The sequence below is a fragment of the Callorhinchus milii genome, unplaced genomic scaffold (assembly GCF_018977255.1).
Source record: "Callorhinchus milii isolate IMCB2004 unplaced genomic scaffold, IMCB_Cmil_1.0 Scaffold5, whole genome shotgun sequence".
NCBI lineage: Eukaryota > Metazoa > Chordata > Chondrichthyes > Chimaeriformes > Callorhinchidae > Callorhinchus > Callorhinchus milii.
Genome location: NW_024704746.1, coordinates 8,070,303 through 8,084,914, shown reverse-complemented (window position 1 = coordinate 8,084,914; position 14,612 = coordinate 8,070,303). Strand labels below are relative to the sequence as shown.

The window sequence follows — 14,612 nt, the reverse complement described above, 5'->3', positions numbered from 1 at the left end:
CCACTAAGCCCTGAAGCTTTGGAACTCTCTCCCCCAAACCGTACATCTTGTCCCCTCCTTCCCCTCTTTGAGACACGACTGACGACCTTTCTCTTCGACAGTGCTTACAGTCACCGCCTCCCAGCCTCTGGTTCAGCATCAGGCTCCGCCACTGTTAAGCGTTCTGAGATGCTTCCCTGTGTGAACGGCGCTGTATAAATACAAGTTGTTGTAAAGTCCCTAGCCTGGACATCATAAGGCGCTGATTTAAAGCTCAAACTGCACACTGCTTCCAGCGCCTTGGGACGTCCTCCCGACATGAAAGATGCTATACAAATGTAATTTTGTTGTTGTTATTTGACATTGCATTGGAGAGCCTCCATCAGGACACACGTATAGTGCAGGTGGTTAGCCATTAATTACCGACATGGTTTTCAGCTAACAGGTTGTCTTGCATCTAATCAATGCAAATGGTTAGACAGTGAGGCAATGCACTTTCAGGGATTTATGGTCACTTTCTTGAGGTTGCATCACCCGTTGATTGCTTTTATCTTTTATTTTTTCTCCAGTGCCTTGGGATGTCCTCCAGACACAAAAGGTGCTATACAAATGTAATTTGTCGTCATCGTTGTTTATTGTCAGCTAATTCGCCAAGTCTGTTAGTATTAAGATTGTGGGTTCAAGCCCCACATCGGCACTTGAACTCACGTGGCCTAAGCTGATGCTCCAGGGCAGTGCTGGGATTGTGCTGAATTGTTAGAGGTGCTCTCCTTCAGATGAAAAGTTAAATCAAGGCACTCTTCTTGTTGAGGTGGATGTTAAAGATCCCATGGCACTATTTGAAAAGAGAAGGGAGTTTCTCTTTCCTGATGTCCTGGCCAACAATTCCCCAAATAAAATTAGTCACTTACACCATGGCTACTTGTGGGACACTGTTACCCCTTGGTGACATCATCTGCAATGTCCACATATATGCGGATGACACCCAACTGTACTTCTCTGACTCCAGGACCACTGCTGTCCTGACTGAATGTCTGTCGGACATCAAGTCGTGGATGAGAGCTAACTTTCTTCAGTTGAACAAGACCGAGGCTCTCCTGATTGGCTCCCGTCAGCGCCTCCTCACCTCAGGCGTTGACAGCATCACCATCCGTGGTTGCACACTCCACCTTGCTAAGCCAGTCCGGAACCTTGGTGTCTTGTTTGACCCTCAACTATGCTTTCTACCCCACATCTGCACCATGACCCGCTCTGCCTTCCCCCACCTCCACAATAACGCCCGGCTCCACCACTGCCCCACACCACAGGCCGCCGAAACCCTCATACACGCCTTCATTACATCGAGGCTCGACTGTGCAAACGCACTGCTTGTCGGCCTCCCCAACTCCTCCCTTGACAGGCTGCAGATCATCCAGAACTCTGCAGCCCGTGTCCTCTCCCGCACAAGGCTCCGCGACCCTATCACCCCATCCAACGCCACTGGCTTCCCATCACACAGAGGATTCAGTTCAAGATCCTGGTCCTCACCTTCAAAGCCCTTCACAGTCTTGCTCCCCCCGACCTCTGTGACCTCCTAACCCCCTACCATCCCGTTCGCTCCCTCCGCTCAGCGGGCTCTGGCCTGCTTCACGTCCCCCGCCTCGCTCGCCCCACTATCGGAGGACGGGCCTTCTGCCACTCTGTCCCCACCCTCTGGACCTCCATCCCGCAGTCCCTCCACCTCACCCCCTCCATCGCCACCTTCAAGACCCTCCTTTTTGACCGTGCTGTCGATCTCCCTCCTTCCCCTCCCCCCCCCCCCCCCCCACCCCCGCCCTCCACCCTCCCCCACCCCGATCCCCAGCTCGGGTCCGAAACTCTTGTCTGCCCAGCGCCTTGGGACGGTCCTCCCGACGTGAAGGGCGCTTTACAGATGTGATGTTGTTGTTGTTGTTGTTGTTGATGGTGGTGGTGCCGCCGCCGCCGCGCAAACTGGCCCCACAAAACACACAGCCGCTCCGCCGCGCGGTGTGTCCCGCGAAGCGCTTTTTTGAGCCAGCGACGGCCCTGCGTTCGATACAGGGCCCGAGCGGGCGGTCGAGACGTCTCAAAAAGAAAGCCCTTCACAGACGGACCGCGCCGTCCGAGTGGAGTGACCGCGCGCCTCGCGGGGACGAGGCCTCTCGGCCGCCCGGTCAGCGGGCGCCGCGTCAAGTTTGCAAGGGGTGGGGGTGTGGGGGCGGTGGATTGATCGATTATTGATTATTATTGATCGTGACGATGATTCAGGTTATGATAAATAACGAGGGGGGGTGTGGGGTGGGGGGGTGTGTGGGGGGGAGGGAGGGAGATGGGGGGGGGACTGGACGCAAAGCGGAACCTTTGTTCGGGGGGAGACGTGTCTCCGCCCGGAGTGTTGATGTGCGCGGGACAGCGCTGAGGAAGGAGCCGCCAACCGGGGTCTGACCGGAGCTGAGCGGCGGCGGCGGCGGCGGTGAGGAGGAGGAGGAGGAGGAGGAGGAGGAAGGAGAGAAGCGGAGGACTGGCAGCGGCAGCTCTCTATGGCCGCGGTGTCGGGCCGCGCGGGCAGCAGCGAGTCCGAGTCGGAGTCGGAGCCCGGCGAAGGCCGCGAGGACGTGAGCGAACTCGAGGCGCACTTCGAGCTCGCGGCGCGGCACGTGAAGCGGCTCGTGCCCACGGCGCCGCGTGACAGCCTCCTCCACCTGTACAGCCGCTACAAACAGGTACCCCCCCACACACACACAGGTACCCCCCACACACACACACACACACACACAGGTACCCCCCCCCCCACACACACACAGGTACCCCCCCACACACACACAGGTACCCCCCCACACACACACCGCCCCCCCCACACACACACACAGGTACCCCCACACACACACACAGGTACCCCCCCCCACACACACACACACACAGGTACCCCCCCACACACACACACACACACAGGTACCCCCCCACACACACACAGGTACCCCCCCACACACACACACACAGGTACCCCCCCCACACACACTACACACAGGTACCCCCCCCACATACACTACACACACAGGTACCCCCCCCACACACACACACAGGTACCCCCCCCCCACACACACAGGTACCCCCCCCCACACACACACACACAGGTACCCCCCCCCACACACACAGGTACCCCCCCCCCCCCCCACACACACACACACACACACTCCCCCCCCCACACACACACACACACTCCCCCACACACACACAGGTACCCCCACACACACACACACACACTCCCCCACACACACACACAGGTACCCCCCCCCCACACACACACACACAGGTACCCCCCACACACACACAGGTACCCCCCACACACACACACACCCCCCCCCCCCCACACACACACACAGGTACCCCCCCCCACACACACAGGAACCCCCCCCCCACACACACACAGGTACCCCCCCCCCCCACACACACACACACAGGTACCCCCCCCCACACACAGGAACCCCCCCCCCCCACACACACACAGGTACCCCCCCCCCACACACACAGGTACCCCCCCACACACACACAGGAACCCCCCCACACACACACACAGGTACCCCCCCCCCCACACACACACACACAGGTACCCCCCCCCCACACACACACACACTCCCCCCCCCCCCCACACACACAGGTACCCCCCCACACACACACACACGCTCCCCCCCCCCACACACACACACACACACACACACACACACGCACTCACACAGGCAACCATCCCCCCCCCCACACACACAGGCACCCCCCCCACACACACAGGTACCCCCCCCTCCCACACACACACACTCACACAGGCAACCACCCCCCCGCACACACACACACACCAGGTAATCACAGAGAGAGGGTATAAACACCCGTGGGACCCTGGTATAACAGACCCCTCCCCCCTGTAATGGTCTAAACAACATAATAATGATAATTCTTGCATTTGACCTTATGTCGTCTCAAAGCGCTTCACAGGATAAACTGTAAAGTGGATTGATTGTGTATTCTTTGGGGCAATTGCAAAGTCAATCCCAAAAACAGCCATGGAACGAGTGACCACATTTTTGTGTGGGGGTTATTGGCCAGGACACCAGGAGAGAGAAACTCCCTTTTCTTTTCAAATACTGCCATGGATCTTTAACATCCACCTGTACAGGCAGACGGGACCTCAGTTTAACGTCTCATCCAAAGGATGGTACTGGTGTAAACAATCACAACAACAACAAAGTTACATTTGTATGGCACCTCACGTCACACCTTAAAGACCATAATCATATCGGCCCTCAACCTTCCCTTCTCCAGCGTGAACATGCCCAGTTTATCGAATCGCTCCTCGCAGTCCAGTCCCTCCATCCCCTCAATCATTTTGTTTGCCCTCCTCTGTATCCTCTCAATCGCTGCAATATCCTTTGTGTATTGTGATGACCAGAGCTGCACACAGTATTCCAATTGTGGTCGCACCAGTGATTTGTGAAGTGGCAGAATTACCACATTATTTTGGCTCTACATTGCCCTTTCAATACAACCTGGCATCTGGTTTGCCTTACAACAACAACAACATCTCCACGTCCCCCGCCCCAATCGCCCTACCATCGGTGGTCGGGCCTTCAGCCTCTCAGCCCCGAGGCTCTGGAACTCTATCCCCCAGTGCCTTCGCCGCCTCCTCCCTTTCCTCCTTCAAGGCCGGTCTCAAAACCTTTCTCTTTGACCGTGCCTTCAGCTCCCCTCTCGACTCTCTTCCCCTCCTCGCTCCCTCCCTTCCCTCCCTCCCCCTGACCATTTCCCCCCTCCTCGCTCCCTCCCTTCCCTCCCCTCCCCCTGACCATTTCCCCCCTCCTCGCTCCCTCCCTCCCCTCCCCTCCCCCTGACCATTTCCCCCCTCCTCGCTCCCTTCCCTCCCCTCACCCTGACCATTTCCCCCCTCCTCGCTCCCTTCCCTCCCCTCACCATTTCCCCAATGCTCGGGTCCTGATCCAACTGTGCAGCGCCTTGGGACGTCCTCCTGACGTGAAAGGCGCTTTATAAATGGAATCTTGTTGTTGTTGTTGTTGTTGACGTCCCAAGGCCCTGGACAATGAATGTTTAATAACAAGCCCCTTGTACTGGTATAAACAATTACAGTCACTCTAATACATCAACATTTGTATTCATATAGCTCCCTCATACGGAACTTGGAGTGCTGATATACTCAGTATAGTCGGATAAAGACACCCCACCCACCCTCTCTCATGATGTATTCGATATTAACATATAAAGAGGTGTATATTGGGAATAAAGATGAAGAAAAATCCCCTGTATGGGGTATAACCTTTCGAGACTCTTTCCACTGCCCTCCCTTTCATACTTCATTCTAGATGTAAGAGGGGGATTAAGCTCTGGCCAACCTGTGCCTAATGCTTTCTGGAATTAGGTAAACAGGAGGTGTCCTTCCAGGGAGAGAGAGTGCATTCCATTCCAACAATCTTGTCTCTGGAATTTCTGTATGTACGTGGGATGCACAGAATTCTCAATTTGGTTTGGATAATCTTAAGCACGTTGATGGGTTTCTACATGTGTCAGAACAAAATAAAAAAAGGGGCAGATGCCCTGGATACAGTTTACTCTATCTGTGCTGCGCAGAGGAATATGCTCTATTTCTGTGATGGTGTCTTGATTGAGACAACAGGCAGGGGCATTGTGCACTGTTATATTGAGACCACCTTTGACAAGCAGGATAGGCTAAGTGTGACACTGCATCATTCACCGTATAAGGAGCACATCGAAATGTTAAGAGAGAAAACACACAGTCGGAGCAGAGGAATAGTTGATGTTTTATTTTTATTTTAGAGTTCAGCTTTATATAAAAATACATGTTTTGTAATGCTCTCTGCCCTTTGTAGTGTATGGCACATTAATCTGATTTGTTTGATTGTGCTGTTACTTCACTGCTGGCAATTAGGTTTAAATCCAGTACAGTTTGATAGGATGACTGTTTCCTGTGTGGGTTTGGTGAACTGAGAGGTGTGCCTTTCTTTTATCCTTTGGACTTAGGTTTCATTTCTAAGATCAGAAGTTGAAACTAAAGACCAGAAATCTTTAACGTGAAGTTTTGTGAAGGTGTGCATGTGTGTGAGTGCGTGTGTGTGTGTATACGGGTGTCTCCATATTATATATGATTGTCTTGCACTACAGTGGCTTGTTTTACTCATTACAGATGATTTCTGTTTTCTAGGCTAAGTTTGGACAATGTAACGTTCCTAAACCCGGGTTCTTTGACTTTGAAGGTAGACAAAAATGGTAAGTACTTGAAGGAGAACAGGAGTTCTGGCCTGAATGACTGATAGTGACCCTGTACAAAAACTGTTCAGGCGAGTGGTCTTATAATCAGCATGGAGTAGGTTAAACTGGAATGGACCAGATTGCTGCTCAAGGACGGGGAACAAAGACAGGAAAGAGTAACGGAATAACAAGTTCATATTAGGACAGTGGGAAGAGATGGAGTAAGGGATATGAGAGACAGCTAGAAGGGGGTGGTATTAGAGTGGTAGGCACAAAACTTAATTACTTCATTGTGATTGGAGCATTATACCTATATATGGAATGTGTGCCAAGTATTCTTTGATCGAACCACAAGAGTGTGCCTGGACTGTAACCTGTTTGCAGTGCAGTAATAAAGAAGAACTTTTGAAATCTACCTGAAGTCTGAAGATTATTTTACACACATAAAGACAGTTTAAGAAGTAACCCGACAGTACTGTTGAAATGCATTGAAGATTTATTTACAAAAAAGCAAAGTGTAGGAGTCCGTAAAGTGAGGAAGCGCTAGAGAAATGGGAATAACTTAATTTTATGGAATGGAGTTATGGGAGAGCACTGAGACCAAGAGGTTTGGTGATGCCTGGAACTGTGGAAGCAAACATTTTCTGAACCCCCTACCTAATGAAATAAAACACTTACTCTTATCTCTTTGACCAGCTTAACTCTTCTGTGCTGAGTAAACATTGTTTCTTCCTGATCGTGCATTACAGTTACCCACTCTTTGTTGTATTTCCTCCTCAATCACAGCCACTCACTATTACTGAAGAGTTAATTTGGATTCTGTTTGAAAAGTTCTGTGTGGTTAGTGACCCGTCCTGTTGGGATCTTGCGTGTTGCTCCTGGGATTGGTTTGATGCAGTTGTGTGTCCGCTTATTCCAAACGCAATTAATTCCCAATTGCAAATCTTGCCTTGTGAGAAGGGAGTGGAGTCCTGTAGCTCAGTGGTTAGAGCACTCGCTTTGCAAGTGAGAGACCTGAGTTCAATTCCAGGCAGTGCGAAACCTTGGGCAAGTTTCCTTACTCCACACAGAGCCTAATAATAATCCCTCCAAAAAAAAACATTAATAAATTGGTCATTTTCAATCCATGACTGTTTGTGGGACATTGCTGTGCGCAATTGGCTGCCGCGTTCGCCCACAAATATACAGTCAATTCACTTTACAGTATATTCTGTGAAGCGCTTTGGGACGTCTAGAAGACATGAAAAGCGCTATATCAAATGCAAGGATTATTATTATTAAGGGACGGGGGTTGAAGTAGCTGAGGGGGCTGTTTGTGCACTGTTGAGTAATTGTCAAAGCTTGCGAAAAGCGTAAGCTTACTTCTCCTTCCAGCACTGACAACTGTGAAGAATTACACAGCCTTCGACGATGTAAAATGAGTATTGTTAGGGCAGTGATGAGAGTATTTGGTGCTGGATTCCTGGGTGGATTTGTGACTAGTGGTGGAAATATAGATAGTACAAAATGTGCTGTATCCATCCTTACCTGAGCGAATGCCTTCAGCAGAGAAGCTAAACAAAAGCTGTATTGCACATGCTACGTTCTACCTATATCACTTGTGAAGCAAGTGGTATGCTTAACCTTTCATGATTTGTACAGTTTCTTTTTTTTTGTTGTGCTAGGGAAGCTTGGAAGGAGATGGGTGACATATCAGGACGACAGGCTATGCAGGAATATATTACCGCTGTGAAGGAACTGGATCCAGAGTGGAATCCTAAGGTAAGGCTGAAGCTGAGCAAAATTCCAAGTCACAACTGGCTTTGTGTTTTCTTTCCTGCCTTCGACTGTTTCTCTTCCCTCTTTCATTTTAGTTATTAACACATTGGTTAGCTCGTTCTTTAAGTTCAGCCAAAAGCTCCATTTACACTGTAAACTTGCATTTGGATCTGAAGTTAATCTGAACTGAATACATGCTTACATCTTTTGCACTAATCTCTGCTGTATCCAGATTCGGACCCCTGGAATATGTTGTCCACTTTATATGCAGTGGTCTACTGAGGGGCATAAAGTGGTTGGAGGCATTAGTTGTACAGCTTATACCACTTATTTTGGCCAATTTCTTTTGACTGACAGAATGCCTTTTTTGGATTTTTTCCCCAATCTATCCTGGTGTATTATATTGGAAATAAATGTACAGCACTTCTGCTCAGTGTATTTTTGAGGGATGGTACTAATAATGTCAGCCCAAATTCCAGATATTATCTTTTTAAGACAAAAATGGTTTTGGAAGCAAAGTAGGCGAGGATACTAAAATGAACGCAGTGTGGGGTTTAGTTAGTTACCATACAACTCAACCAACCGGAGGTCAAAGCCACCATTTCAACAATCTTTCTTTTCCGAAAAGTGTTTCACAGATTAGTAATTGGGTTGGAGCCGGGAATCAAATAGCCTTGGCTTCATAACATACCATAGACTTTCTTTATCTGCAGAAAACCCTGAATGTATAGCCACAAAGGAAGGATGTAAAGCAGTTGTTGGTTTTAGTTGGACCCTTAATCTTTCGGTAACTGTTCCAATGTGAGACCACATTTTTGGTTAGTTGAGCTTCTGCATATCGCAATGAGATCCGTGTGTACGTAGGTAAATGTAGCTGGTGTTGCAGAGGACACAGACCTGTAACCAGTGGAATGTTGAATATAGGATTGAATGAATGAGTCCTGCAAATGCAACAATCAATTGTATATGGAATGCTATAAGTTTCAGTTCTTACTGTAGTGCCATTTGCAATAGTTTATTGGGTTTGCTGACAGAATTTTGTTATTTTCGCCGCAGTGGAGAGGGTGCTGCCTACGTACGTTGGGACGTCCTCCCGACGTGAAAGGCGCAATACAAATGTAATTTTGTTGTTGTTAATTAACAATGTTAATCTTCCTGGAATGTGTTGAGTTATTCTTGTCGGATTGTATAGAGCTAATTCTAATGGGCATAGATCTAGAGTTCAACTTTTTTTCTGGGAATGAATCTATCCTCTTTTTCCCTCTTACCCTGACAGGGCAGGGGCAGTGGTAGAAGAGGATGCTTTTTCCCACCAGGGCATTGGAAGAAGCCTACTATAGCGTATATAACATTTTGATATACATCATTCTGTACTTAAATGGCTTTAACGGAAGGCTACTGTAACTCCAAGCTGCTGCCAGAACAAGGAATAACAGGGAGGTTGCTGAAACCAGAGAACAACAACAACAAGATTCCATTTATAGAGCACCTTTCACGTCGGGAGGACATCCCAAAGCGCTGGACAGTTGGGTCAGGACCCGAGCAGGGGGGAAATGGTCAGGGTGAGGGGAGGGAAGGGAGGGAGCGAGGAGGGGGGAAATGGTCAGGGGGAGGGAAGGGAGGGAGCGAGGAGGGGGAAATGGTCAGGGTGAGGGGAGGGAAGGGAGGGAGCGAGGAGGGGGTAGAGAGTTGAGAGGGGAGCTGAAGGCACGGTCAAAGAGAAAGGTCTTGAGACTGGCCATGAAGGAGGAAAGGGAGGAGGCGGCGAAGGCACTGGGGGATGGAGTTCCAGAGCCTAGAGGCTGAGAGGCTGAAGGCCCGGCCACCGATGGTAGGGCGGTTGGGGCGGGGGATGTGGAGCAGACTGGAGCCAGAGGAACGGAGGTACGGGCAGGTAAGTAGGGGGATAGTAGGTAAGAGGGAGCAAGGCCGTGAATGGCCTTGTAGGTGAGGATGAGGATCTTGAATTCGATCCTCTGGGGGATGGGGAGCCAGTGGAGGCGAGCGAGGGTGGGAGTGATGTGGTCCCGAAGCCTGGTGCGGGACAGTACACGAGCTGCAGAGTTCTGAATGACCTGCAGTGTGGAGGGAGGTGGCGGGAAGGCCGGCGAGGAGAGAGTTCCCATAGTCCAGCCTTGAGGTGATAAAGGCGTGGACCAGAGTTTCAGCAGCGTGAGGGGTGAGGTAGTGCCGTAGTCTGGTGATGTTTCGGAGGTGATGGAAGGCGGTGCCAGTTGTGGCGCGGATATGGGGAAGAAAGGACAGCTCAGGGTCGAACAGAACACCGAGGTTCCTGACCGGCTTTGAGAGGTGGAGAGTGCAGCCTTGGATGCTGATGCTGTCAGCGCCTGAGGTGCGGAGGCGCTGACGCGAGCCAATCAGGAGGGCTTCAGTTTTACGCACGTTGAGCAGAAGAAAGTTGTCTCTCGTCCAGGACTCGATGTCGGACAGGCAACTGTCAGGGCATCGGTGGTCGTGGAGTTGAGAGTAAAGGAGGAAAGGTAGAGTTGGGTGTCATCCGCATACATGTGGAAGTTAACCCCATGTCTGCGGATGATGTCACCAAGGGGGAGCACATAGAGGGTGAAGAGGAGGGGACCGAGGACAGAGCCCTGAGGGACACCGCACGAGACAGTGCGGGGGGTGGAGGAAAAGCCGTTTGTGGAAACAAAATGAAGGCGGAGGGAGAGGTACGACCTAAACCACTCAAGGACAGGGCCTTGAAGGTTGAGGTGGGGGGACAAGCGGTGGAGGAGGATAGCGTGGGACCGTATCGAATGCTGCCGATAGGTCGAGGAGGACGAGGAGGCAGAGGGAGTCCTGGTCTCAGATGGTCAAGATGTCATTGGTGACCTTGACCAGGGCGGTTTCTGTGCTATGGGCAGCACGGAAACCCGACTGAAGAGAAACATGCAGGTTGGCAGGAAGGAAACTGCTTTTCATTATTTTAATTCATAAAATATAAGTTTTACTGTAGAATAGCCAAACAAATTCTAGATAACTGAATAGTTCTGTAAGGTTTAGGGAATAGTTTTCACATGTCTCACAACGTTTAGAGTGAAGTTTTGAACAGTACTGAATTACATTCCAAATGCAATAGGGTTAAATAACTATTGAAAGAAGATCTTTACAATTTAAGAATAAGTGATCACTTATCAGGAGTCAGACTGGCTCAGTTGGTAGCACTCTTTTTTTTCTCAGTCAGCAGGTTGTGAATTGAAGCCCCTGGTGGGACTTTGAGTTTATAGTCCGGGCTGATGCTCCAATGCAGTCATGGTGCAGCAATGTTAGAGGTGCCATCCTTTGGATGAAAAGTTTAAATGAAGTCTGCCAGTTCAGGTAGACGTTAAAGATCCCATGGTGCTATTAGAAAATAGATGGGATTTTTTCCAGTGTCCTGGGCAACAATCCTTCAGATAAAAATATTGGTCAACAACAAAATTAGATTTGTATAGCACCTTTCACGTCGGTCATTCCCTTTCTAGCAGTTTGCGAGACAGTGCTGCGTGCAAGTTGGCTGCCACGTTTGCCTACAATTACACTGTGTCTACGGGTTTACAGAAAACGTTGTGAACTGTTTCGAGACATTTTGCAATGATGTTGACTTCATTGTACACCTACAATGAAACTCACAATGGTCCCTTCTTTCCATTAGGTGGTGCTGTGTGATTGCAGTTGTAGAGTATGCAATGCTGATTTCTGGTTTAGAGATCAGCAGGTATAGCAACCCTGTTTCCTCTCTTCCTTTCTGATGAAAATCAAATGGTTGTAAACTTTTCACTGCGCTACTTAAAATTTATAAGAAGAATATGAAAACATGAACAGGATCTTGTAAATTTGCCATTGATTATTAAGGCAATTTGTTTAGCTCCTGCAAAAGGACCATCTTAACAACAACTTGCATTTATATAGCACCTTTCACGTGGAATTGCGTTTTGGAGTGCTTAAAGCTAAAATTATGGTGTTATTGCAGGGATGTATAGGGATAATATTCAAACCAACGTGGCGTTTCAAAGTTCGGCTCTTTGTGATAGACTGTCGACCTCTGCAAACAAGTCATGGGTTTCTCCCAACTGCACCCTTTTCGATTTAACATGTAACGTAGCATTTTTTTGAAAGTATTAGGCATCTGAAGTTGGTGGCTGGAGCACATGTTGTTACATTCAGATTAGTTTTACCAAGGTAGAATAAATGTGCACATTCACAGTGCCAAAACCCCCCATAATGTCAAGCTGATACAAATATTTTGCTTATTAAGGTTCCTGTACCTGAAGTTCAGTGTAAGTGTCCAGCTCTGAGTTATAGGAAGTTCAGTTAAGTTCACAGATGAGTGAGAGCAGGGGAGACCACCCTCTTGGCTGCTGCGGGCCAGATGCCCTGTTGAGGAACATCCGCGCGCCGCGTAAGCAATATTTTTGTGTTTTCCCTCCAGAAACATAACATTTACGGGTTACGGAGGGAGTGGGTGGGCCAGATGAAATGGAGTGAGGGGAGAAATAAGATTGGTTGGTGGGACGCCAGTTGAACTACCCTGAGTTAGAGGAAGATCGGTGAAAGTTCACCATAAGTAGCGCTGGGTGAGCGGAAGATCAGAGTATGTTCACAAAGACCAGTGTTAGGTGAGAGGAATAGATTCCTGAAGTGATTTAAATCATTTCATTCTGTCTTGTCATGTGAAATGTTTCTGCTGATTTCATGCTCTGTCAGAGCTCCTGTTGAAGGAATATATTTTTGTTTGTGAAGCCTCCTTGCGTGCTGTGCTTTCTGAGGCTGGGAGCCAGGACCACCTGCACTCAGGGTAGATCTGCCAGAGTAAATCCTCCCTGGTTTCCTTTCCACAAGGGAGGGATAAAAGCCATCTGTGATTATTGCTCTCGGAATTAACAACCTCCTGATCTTCTGTCTTCTGTGTAATTGTGGTTGTCAAATACAATTAGCTTCTCCTGAACTTTCCCACCTACAGGACAAAGAAGTGCTCAGAGTTAGATCAGCAACAGATACTACCTGTAACCACACCTTCCACTGAACTCTCAGCAACCTTTTAAACTAACAAAATAGCTAAAGCTAAAAGTACTGTATTGGAGTAATTATGTCATGTTTATTCAAGACTCACTTGTTTTCCATGAACTGAAGCATTGGTCCATTATGTCAGGTGTCAGCCCAGCTTAGTTGGTAACATTCTCATCTCTGGTTCAGAAGGTTGTGTGTTCAAGCTTCTTCAATTTAAGGCTTGTTACCTAAATTACCTTCAAGTTAGGGCTTGTTGGAGGTGCCATGCTTCAGATGATCAGTTAAACTGAGGTCCTGTCTGCTGGTTCGAATGGAGCTTAAAGGTCTCATGGCACTACTCATTTAAGAGGTGTTTCTCCCCGCATCCTGGTCAACAATCTCAGATAGAATTGGTCATTCGCACCATGGCTGTTGGGACATTGCTTTAGCAAAATTGCTTGCCGTGTTTGCCTACAAAATACATACAGTCACGACCCTACAGGTAATCCTGTGAAAGGTGCTATATAAAATGCACAGATTATTTTGTAAGCACAAGTTGAGATGTCTCTGGGAGTTTTACGAACTCCCAACATATCTGTAAATCTTTTTTAGTTGTACATATATGTATGTCAGTGTCTGACAAGGATGAATATCTCTGGAGGTAGCTGAGAAAAGTATTTGGTATCATAAAGTCAAAAGAGATGGTTGGACCCCTGTCTGATCAATATGAGGTTTTGCTGTGCAGCATGAACACTAGTACAGTAAACAGATTGTGTATTCCCTGTTTGTGTGAAACTTCATCAGCAGCTCCCAGCAATGACTGCTTGTGTTGTGGTATTGTTTTTGCCAAGTATACAGCTTTGAAGGCCTGCAGCAGTGTTTCCACACACAGATGGAAAACAGAGGACTTTCCAAGTCTCCAAATAAGCCTGTCATTGGGGAATCTACTAGTTCACACTGAAGTTGTTTGAATCGACTCGTATCTGTTTCACACAGCAGTCCATATTTACAGTCGCTGGTCAAATTTCCAACTGGGATCATAGGGTGTTGGGAAAAATGAGCAAGCTTAATAGAGTCCCATTCAGCCACTCCCACAAATATTTGAATACTGCAAGTATGTGCTAAAATGTCGACTTGAGCTCATTTTCCGTATGTTGCAAGGGCTGCTTGCTTCCTTACTCCACAGCAAGTGAAATGTTGGGGGAGCTGCATTGATGGAGCTTTTCCTGATGTCCTGGTCCACAATCCTCCATTTAGATTGGTCTTTCACTCCTTAGCTGTCTGGTGGAACATTACAGCGTGCAATGTGGCAGCTGTATTTGCCTACACAGTCACTACATCAAACATAAATAATATAAAGCCATCCGTTTAATAAAGCTCCTTATCAAGTTGTTGAACTTATTATATTGTACATTGTAGTGACTGTATTTTGTAGGCCAATGCACATAGATATTCCCCAACAGTAATTACTATGAAGCATTTTTAGATGTTTCAATTTGATAGGCACTATATCAAAATTAAGGATTATTATTTAATATCTTTCTTTAATGCAATATGATGGAGCACCAACCCTGCAAACTGGAATCCGGAGACTCCCCAACTCAGTATCCTGAACT

At 48.4% G+C, this 14,612-nt stretch overlaps 1 protein-coding gene across 1 annotated transcript in view; it reads left to right on the top strand.

The window, feature by feature from the left end:
* The first annotated feature begins 2,383 nt into the window (after positions 1-2,383).
* acbd6 (acyl-CoA binding domain containing 6) overlaps positions 2,384-14,612 on the top strand; it is an 83,527-nt gene continuing 71,298 nt past the window's right edge. Inside the window, exons 1-3 of the mRNA XM_042335381.1 lie at positions 2,384-2,702; positions 6,203-6,267; positions 7,914-8,010. Coding sequence (XP_042191315.1) covers positions 2,520-2,702; positions 6,203-6,267; positions 7,914-8,010 — 345 coding nt within the window. The 5' untranslated portion in view covers positions 2,384-2,519. The remainder of the gene's footprint in view (positions 2,703-6,202; positions 6,268-7,913; positions 8,011-14,612) is intronic.